Source organism: Lipotes vexillifer, unplaced genomic scaffold (genome assembly GCF_000442215.2).
Source record: "Lipotes vexillifer unplaced genomic scaffold, Lipotes_vexillifer_v1.1 scaffold239, whole genome shotgun sequence".
In the NCBI taxonomy this organism is placed as follows: domain Eukaryota; kingdom Metazoa; phylum Chordata; class Mammalia; order Artiodactyla; family Lipotidae; genus Lipotes; species Lipotes vexillifer.
The window spans coordinates 3,217,339-3,227,013 of NW_006769620.1; the positions used below are offsets into that span (position 1 = coordinate 3,217,339).

General features: G+C 41.1%; 1 protein-coding gene across 2 annotated transcripts in view; it reads left to right on the forward strand.

Annotated features, from left to right (window-relative positions):
• The window catches only part of PSMD6 (proteasome 26S subunit, non-ATPase 6), a 21,582-nt gene that overhangs the window by 5,154 nt on the left and 6,753 nt on the right, over positions 1-9,675 (forward strand). For both annotated transcript variants that reach the window (XM_007445672.1, XM_007445673.1), the window contains exons 4-5: positions 67-286; positions 394-502. In XM_007445672.1, the coding sequence (XP_007445734.1) occupies positions 67-286; positions 394-502 (329 nt within the window). The remainder of the gene's footprint in view (positions 1-66; positions 287-393; positions 503-9,675) is intronic.

Below are 9,675 nucleotides of genomic sequence, written 5' to 3' on the forward strand. Positions count from 1 at the left end.
AAAAAAAAAAAAAAAAGTGGCACTGTTTATTTCCAGATCATCACCTTACTGTTTTGTATTTTATAGCTTGATAGAGGAAGGAGGAGACTGGGACCGGAGAAACCGCCTAAAAGTATATCAAGGCCTTTATTGTGTGGCTATTCGTGATTTCAAACAGGCAGCTGAACTCTTCCTTGACACTGTTTCAACATTTACATCCTATGAACTCATGGATTATAAAACCTTTGTGACTTACACTGTCTATGTCAGCATGATTGCTTTAGAAAGACCAGATCTCAGGGAAAAGGTAATGACTGGATCATATTTAAAGAATACCCCTTAAATACGCAAAAATACCCCTTAAATACACAAAAATCATTAAAGCACGTATTTGTTTTTTAAAAAAATTTCTAGGTAATTAAAGGAGCAGAGATTCTGGAAGTGTTGCACAGTCTTCCGGCAGTTCGGCAGTATCTGTTTTCACTGTATGAATGCCGTTACTCAGTTTTCTTCCAATCATTAGGTAAGGATAGAGTTGCTCGTTTTGACTGTCTGTCTTCATCTTATTCCTGACCCTGTTTGCAGATAACCTAAGATGATTTTTCACATATATGAAAAATATAGTGTGCAGACAGCTGTAGGTCTTTGGTCAGTACAGCTAATCTTTTGCCCATCTTGTTTAGAGGGGGGTTAGCAGACTTTGATCAAGTGCTTTTGTGTGGTCCAGGAGGTAAGATTGATGTTTACATTTTTTAAGGATCCTTTAACAAAACAGGACAAGGAAAACTACCTGACAGCTCTGTGGCTCTCAGCGGCTAAAAATATCAACCGTCTGGCACCTTTGCCAAGGAAGTTTGCCTGACCCCTGGTTTAGAGTCTTACTGGGATGTAAGGCAGAAAGTGAGCAAATGGTTCGAAGTACTGAGTTTTAGAATTGAGATCTTGAATCTCCTTTTGATTGAGTTGATGTTAATTGAGTTGCATTCAACAATGGGGTATTTATGCAACAGCTAAATCTTTGTGCCGATTTGCAGATCATTTTCAAGGGATGTTGGTTGAGAAAATCTGTTGAAAGTGCTTGTGGTGTTCAACCCAGGGGTCCTTCCCAGATGATTTTCCTAAAACTTAAAGAACTTGGCATTGATAATTCTCTTGTTTGTGCTGCACGTTTCAGGAAGTATTTGGTTGATAAGTAGGTAGAATTTACAAAACATGGGTTAGGAGGACTCCAAGTGATGGTCTTCTGTGTTTGGAGTAGGTTTTGGCCCAGTGTTTATGGAGTGCTTTCTGCATAAAGTTAGGCTTTTTTATGGGAATTCATACTACTACCCTCATGCAGTGTGGGAACAGGGCTCCTCAGCTGTGAAGGACCTGCATGGCCCTATCTTCCCATATGTGCACGATGGGTGGGTTTGCACCCAAGGTTGTACCGCAGAATTGCCCTTCTCCCTTTCTTATGCTTGTGGATCTCGTCATTGTTCTGCTCAAAGGTGGCGCTTTTCCCTTCTTCCTTCAGTCCAAAAATTTTAAAAATCCCTTCTCTGCATTCCTGGTCTTATTTTATGCCCCATCCTCTTTTTTTATTGAGATGTAAAGCACTATAAAATTCAGTATTTTAAAGTGTGTAATTTCAGTGGTTTTAGTATATTGACAAGGTGTGCAGCCACACCACTAATTCCAGAACATCTTCATCACCCCAAAAGATGTTCTGTACCCATTAGCAGTCACTTCCCGTTCCTGGTTCCAGCCCCTAGTCTTTCTGTCTCCATGGATTTGCTTATTCTGGACATTGCATATACATGGAATTACACAATATGTGGCCTTTTGTGCCTAGCTGCTTTTGCCCAGCATAATGCTTTTACTGTCATCCATGCTGAGGCATGTATCAGTGCTTCATTCAGTTTATAGCTGAATGATACCGCCATTGCATGGATATACCACATTTTATTTATCCATTCATCAGATGATGGATACACTATACGTAACGCTGTAATGAATGTTTATGTACAAGTTTTTGTGTGGACGCAATGTCTAGTTTCTCCTGGGGATATACCTAGTAATGGAATTGGTGTGTCATATGGTAACTCTTTAACTTTTTGAGAAACTGCTGAACTGTTTTCCAAAGCAGCTATACAATTTTACGTTCCCACCAGCAGTGTGTGAGAGTTCCAGTTTCCCCACATCTAATACTTGTCATCGTGTGTCTTTTTGATCATAGGCATCTTAGTGGGTGTGAAGTGATATCTTATGGTTTTGATTTGCATTTCTCTGATGACTAGTGATGCTGCATATTTTGTCATGTGCTTATGGGTCAAATGCCCTATTTTTGCTTACTTATTTAATTTTTTTTTTCAGTCTTTATTTTTTAAATTTTTTGGCCGTGCCGCATGGCTTTCAGGATCTTAGTTCCCCGACCAGGGATCGAACCCATGCCCTTGGCAGTGAAAGCGCAGAGTCCTAACCACTGGGCCGCTAGGGAATTCCCTGCCCCATTTTTTTGTTTGTTTGTTTGTTTTTTGCGGTACGCGGGCCTCTCACTGTTGTGGCCTCTCCCGTTGCGGAGCACAGGCTGCGGACGTGCAGAGCGGCCATGGCTCACGGGCCCAGCCTCTCCGCGGCACATGGGATCCTCCTGGACCGGAGCACGAATCCGTGTCCCCTGCATCGGCAGGCTGACTCTCAACCACTGCACCACCAGGGAAGCCCCCCCTGCCGCATTTTTTAAACAGCAGATTATTTTGTGATTCTTTTTTAGAGTTTTTCTCTACTGCTACTTAGTATAATTAAGAGTAGACCGTATGCTCTTTTCCTTTGTAGTGATCTTGACACCAGCACAGTGCCCGTATGTTATTGAGTGCTCTGTGTAACTGTAATTTAAGAGAAAAATGGGGGGAAGTGCTATACTAGTGTGATGAAATTGATGGCTTTTGGAAACTTTTGAATGGTTAAGGTAACCTCTTCCCTTCTTCCCCATCCCTACTGGCAACCTTTTAAAATTTACTCATTTCCCAGATATTTTTTTATTTTTATTATTCAGAAATATTTTAATTTTATTGGAGTATAGTTGATTTACAGTGTGTTAGTTTCAGGCGTACAGGAAAGTCATTCAGTTACACATATACATATATTCATTCTTTTTTAGATTCTTTTTTCATGTAGGTTATCACAGCATATTAAGTAGAGTTCCCTGTGCTATACCGTAGGTCTTTGTTGGTTATCTTTTTTTTTTTTTTAAAGGTTTACTTGAAAATATCCTTACTATGTGTACCTATATGGTGTTTTACATTTTATCTATTTCATTTTTTAATTTATTATTTATTTATTTTTGCGGTACGCGGGCCTCTCACTGTTGTGGCCTCTCCCGTTGTGGAGCACAAGCTCCGGAAGCGCAGGCTCAGCGGCCATGGCTCTCGGGCCCAGGCGCTCCGCGGCATGTGGGATCTTCCCGGACCGGGGGCACGAACCCGTGTTCCCTGCATCGGCAGGCGGACTCTCAACCACTGCGCCACCAGGGAAGCCCTGTATCTTTTTTTTAAAATTAGATACCACGTATGAGTGATATCATATATTTATCTTTCTCTGTCTGACTTACTTCACTTAGTATGATAATCTGTAGATCCATCCGTGCTGCTGCAGATGGTATTATCTCACTCTTTTTTGTGGCTGAGTAATACTCCATTGTATATGTGTACCACACCTTCATTATCCATTCCTTTGTCAATGGACGTTTAGGTTGCTTCCATGTGTTAGCTGTTTTAAATAGCGCTGCAGTGAACATTGGGTTGCGTGTAACTTTTCGGATTATGGTTTTCTCTGGATATATGCCCAGGAGTGGGACTGCTGGATCATATGGTAGTTCTGTACTTAGTTTTGAAAAGATCCTCCATATTGTTCTCCATAGTGGTTGCACCAATTTACATTCCCACCAACAGTGTAGGAGGGTTCCCTTTTCTCCACACCCTCTCCAGCATTTATTGTTTGTAGACATTTTGAAGATGGCCATTCTGACCATTGTGAGGTGATGCCTCATTGTAGTTTTGCTTTGCACTTTTCCGATAATTACTGATGTTGAGCAACTTTTCATGTGCTTTTTGGCCATCTGCATGTCTTCTTTGGAGAAATGTCTATTTAGATTTGCTCATTTTTTAAAAAATTTTTTTGGCTGCGTTGGGTCTTTGTTGCTGCGCGTGGGCTTTCCTCTGATTGCGGCGAGCGGGCTTCTCATTGCGGTGGCTTCTCTTGTCGAGGATCACAGGCTCTAGGCACATGGGCTCAGTAGTTGTGGCCCGCAGGTTCTAGAGTGCAGGCTCAGCAGTTGTAGCGCACAGGCTTAGTTGCTCCGTGGCATGTGGGATCTTTCTGGGCCAGGGCTCGAACCCATGTCCCCTGCGTTGGTAGGCGGATTCTTAACCACTGCACCAACGGGGAAGCCCTGCCCATTTTTTGACTGCATTGTTTGTTTGTTTGTTTTTGACAGAGAGCTGTGTGAGCTGTTTGTGTACTTTGGAGATTAATCCCTTGTAGGTTGCTTCATTTGCAAATATTTTCTCCCATTCTGTGGGTTGTCTTTTCCTTCTGTTTACGGTTTCCTTTGTTGTACAGAAGCTTTTACGTTTAATTAGGTCCCATTTGTTTATTCTTATTTTTATTTTCATCACTCTAGGAGGTGATCAAAAAAGATATTGCTGTGATTTATGTCAAAGAGTGGTCTGCCTATGCTTTCCTCTTAAGAGTTTTACAGTGTCCAGTCTTAATAGGTCTTTGATCCATTTCAGGTTTATTTTTGTGTATGGTGTTAGAGAATGTTCTAATTTCTTTTACATGTAGCTGTCCGGCACCACTTATTGAAGAGATTGTTTTTTCTCCATTGTATATTCTTGCCGTCTTTGTTGTAGACTCATTGACCATAGGTGCCTGAGTTTTTATTTCTGAGCTTCCTGCCCTGCTCTGTTGATCTACATTTCTGGTTTTGTGCCAGTACCATATTGTCTTGATGACTGTAGCTTTGTAGCATAGTTTGAAGTCAGAGGGTTTGATTCCTCAGCTCCGTTCTTGTTTCTCAGGCTTGCTCTGGCTATTCAGGGTCTTCTGTCTCTCCATATAAAGTAAAAAATGTTCTAGTTCTGTGAAAAATGCCATTTGTAATTTGATAGGGATTGCACTGAATCTGTAGGTTGCCTTGGGTAGTTACAGTCATTTTGACAATATTGATTCTTCCGATTCATGAACGTGCTATATCGTTTCATCTGTTTGTGTTGTTTTCAGTTTCTTTCATAAGTGTCTTATACAGGGTCTTACAGTTTTCAGAGTACAGGTCTTTTGTCTCCTTTGGTAGGTTTATTCCTAGGTATTTTGTTCTTTTTGATGTGATGGAAAATGGGATTGTTTCCTTAATTTTTCTTTCTGACCTTTTGTTGTTAGTATATAGGAATGCAAGGGATTCCTGTGTATTAATTTTGTATCCTGCAACTTTACTGAATTCATTGATGAGCTCTAGCAGTTTTCTGGTAGCATCTTTTCTATGTATACTATCATGTCATCTCCAATGGTGACAGTTTTACTTCTTTTCCAGTTTGGATTCCTTTTATTTCTTTTTCTTTCATTGCCATGGCTAGGACTTCCAAAACTATGCTGAATAGAAGTGGCGACAATGGCCATCCTTGCCTTGTTGCTGATCTGAGAGGAAACGCTTATAGCTTTTCACTGTTGAGAATGATGTTAGCTGTGGGTTGGTCATATATGGCCTTTATTATGTTGAGGTAAGTTCCCTCAATTCCCACTCTGGAGAGCTGTTATCATAAATGGGTGTTGAATTTTGTCAAAAGCTTTTTCTGCATCTATTGAGATGATCATATGGTTTTTATTCTTCAGTTTGTTAATGTGGTGTATCACACTGATTGAGTTGTGGATATTGAAGAATCCTTGCATCCCTGGGATAAATCCCACTTGAGTATGCTGTAAGATCCTTTTAGTGTATTGTTGGATTTGGTTTGCTAGTATTTTGTCAGGTATTTTTGTGTTTATGTTCATCAGTGATACTGGCCTGTAATTTTCTTTTTTTTTGTGGTATCTTTGGTTTTGTGTCAGGGTGAGGGTGGCCTCATAGAATGAGCTTGGGAGTGTTTCTTCCTCTGCCGTTTTTTGGAAGAGTTTCAGAAGGACAGGTGTTAATGCTTCTCTAGATGTTTGACAGTTCATCTGTGAAGCCAGGACTTATGTTTGTTCGAAGCTTTTTAATCACTGTTTCAATTTAAGTACTTGTGATTGGCCTGTTCATATTCTGTATTTCTTCCTGGTTCACTCTTGGAAGGTTGTATCTTTCTAAGAATTAGTCCACTTCTTCCAGGTTGTCCCATTTTATTGGCATATGGTTGTTTGTAGTAGTCTCTTATGATCCTTTGTATTTCTGTGGTATCCCTTGTAACGTCTCCTTTTTCATTTCTCATTTTATTGATTTGAGTCCTCTCCCTTCTTTTTCTTGATGAGTCTGGCTACATGTTTAGCAAGTTTGTTTATCTTCTCATAGAACCAGCTTTTAGTTTCATTGACCTTTTCTGTTGTTTTTTCCGTCTCTATTTCATTTATTTCTGCTCTGATCTTAATGATTTCTTTCCTTCTACTAACTTTGGGTTTTGTTTGTTGTTCTTCCTCTGGTTGCTTTAGGTGTAAGGTTAGGTTGTTTATTTGAGATTTTTCTTGTTTCCTGAGGTAAGAATGTATTGCTGTAAACTTCCTTCTTAGAACTGCTTTTGCTGTGTCCCAAAGGTTTTGGCCCATCATGTTTTCATTGTCATTTGTCTCTAGGTAGTTTTTGATTTCCTCTTTGATTTCTTCAGTGAGCCATTGGTTGTTCAGTAACATATTGTTTAGCCTCCATGTGTTTGTGTTTTTTAAAGTTCTTTTTCCTGTAACTGATTTCTAATCTCATAGCGCTGTGGTTGGAAAAGAGGCTTGATACCATTTCACGTTTCTTAAATTTACTGAGGCTCAATTTGTGGCCCAAGTTGTGATCTGTCCTGGAGAATGTTTAGAAGAATGTGTATTCTGCTGCTTTCGGATGGATGGAGTGCTCTGTAAATATCATTTAAATCCATCTGGTCTAATGTGTCCTTTAATGCCTGTGTTTCCTTATTGGTTTTCTGTCTGGATGATCTGTCCACTGATGAAAGGGGGGATGTTAAAATCCCCCGCTATTATTGTCTTACTGTCAGTTTCTCCCTTCATGGCTGTTAGCATTTGCCTTATCTATTGAGGTGCTCCTGTGTTGGGTGCATATATATTTACAACTGTCACATCTTGGATCGATTCCTTGACCATTATGTAGTGTCCTCCTTTGTCTCCTGTAACAGTCTTTATTTTCAAGTCTATTTTGTCTGATGAGTACTGCTAGTCCATCTTTCTTTTGATTTCCATTTGCACGGAATACCTTTTTTCCATCCCCTCACTTTCAGTCTGTATGTGTCCCTAGATCTGAAGTGGATTTCTTGTAGGTAGCATATATACGAGTCTTGTTTTTATATCCATTCAGCCAATCTGTGTCTTTTGGTTGGACCATTTAATCCATTTATGTTTAAGGTAATCCTCAATATGAATGTTTTATTGCCATTTTGTTAATTGTTTTGGATTTGGTTTTAAAGGTCTTTTTTTCTTTCCTTCCTCTTTTGTTCTCTTGTGATTTGATGTCTATCTTCAGTGATGTGTTTGGATTGCGTTTTCTTTTTTGTGTCTCTGTTGTAGATTTTTGGTTTGTAATTCCCATGAGGTTTTGATATGGCCGTCTGTATATGTACAGGATTGTGTTAAGTTGCTGATCTCTTCATCTCAAATGCATTTCCAATATCCTGCCTGTGTACTTTCCTCACAGTTGCTGGTTTTGATATCATATATACGTGTGGATGATTTCCTACCGTTACTTTGTATTTGCCTCTACCAGTGAGCTTCTCCATTTGTAATTTTCTCGATTCTAGTTGTGGCCTTTTCTTTTCTGCCTAGAGAAGTTCTTTTAGGATTTGTTGTAAAGGTGGTTTGGTGGTTCTAAATTCTGTTAGCTTTTGCTTTTGCTTTTCTGTAAAGCTTTTGATTTCTCCATCGAATCTGAACTAGAGCCTTGCTGGGTAGAGTATTCTTGGCTGTAGGTTTTTCCCTTTCATCACTTTAAATATATCATGCCACTCCCTTCTGTCCTGCAGTTTCTGCTGAAAAATCAGCTGATACTCTTATGGGGTTTCCTTTGTATGTTGTTTGTTGCTATTCCCTTGTTGCTTTTTATATTTTTTCTTTGTCTTTACTTTTCGTTAGTTCGATTAATATGTGTCTTGGAGTGTTCCTCCTTGGGTTTATCTTGTATGGGCCTCTCTGTGCTTCCTGGATGTGAGTGAGTGTTTCCTTTCTCATGTTAGGGAGGTTTGCAGCCATAATCTCTTCAAATATTTTCTCAGGCCCTTTCTCTCTCTCTTTTTCTTCTGGAACCCCTATAATGTGAATGTTGGTGCATTTAGTGTTATCCCAGAGGTCTCTGAGACTGTCCTCATTTCTTTTCATTCTTTATTCTGTTCCGTGGCAGTGATTTCCACCATTCCGTTTTCCAGCTTACTCCTTTGTTCTTCTGCCTCAGTTATTGTGCTACTGATCCTTTCTAGTTTATTTTTCATTCCAGTTTTTGCATTGTTCATCTGTTTATTCTTTAAATCTTCTCTTTGTTAAACATCTCTTGTAACTTCTCGGTCTGTGCCTCCATTCTTTTTCAGATCTTGGATCATATTTACTGTCATTACTGTAAATTCTTTTTCAGGTAGGTCGCCTACTTCCTCTTCATTTAGTTGTTCTTACGGATTTTTATCTTGTTCCTTCATCTGAAACACATTTCTCTGCTGTCTCGTTGCGTCTGATTTTCTGTGTTTGTGGTCGCCTTTCTGTAGGCTGGAGGATCGTGGCTCGTCTTGCTTCTGGTGTCTGCCCTCTGGTGGGTGAGGTTGCTCCTGAGGCTTCTGCAGGCTTCCTGGTGGGAGGGACTGGTGCCTGCTCACTGGTGGGTCTTGTCCCTCTGGTGGGCAGGGCAGTGTCAAGGGGTGTGCTTATAGGTGGCTGGGAGCTCAGTATGGCTTTAGGCAGCCGGTCTGCTGATGGGTGGGGCTGTGTTCCCATCCTGCTGGTTGGTTGACCTGAGGCTTCCCAGCACTGGAGCCTGTAGGCCGTTGGGTAGGGCCAGGTCTTGATGCCAAAATGGTGACCTCCAGGAGAGCTCACGCTGCTCAAGTCTCTGGGGCCTCCCCCCAGAAACTACTGATTGGTGTGAGCCACAGCCAACCCCTGCCTCCCCAGGAGACCCTCCAAGACTCACAGTTAGGTCTAGCCCTGGCTCCTATGGAGTTGCTGCTTTGTGCTGGGTCCCAGTGTACATGAAACCTTGTGTGCGCCCTCCAAGAGCGGCGTCTCTGTTCCCCCCAGTCCTGCGGAGCTCCTGTACTCAAGCCCCACTGGCCTTCAAAGCTTTTGGGATTCCTCCTCCCAGTGCCAGACCCTCAGGCTAGGGAGCCTAATGTGGGGCTCAGGACTCTTACTCTTGTGGGAGAACCTCTGTGATATATTTATTTCCCAGTTTGGGGGTCACTCGCCTGGCAGAAATGGGATTCGATTATGTCGCAACAGTGCCCCTCCTGCAGTCTTGTTGTGGCTTTTTTTTTTTTTTTTGTGGGG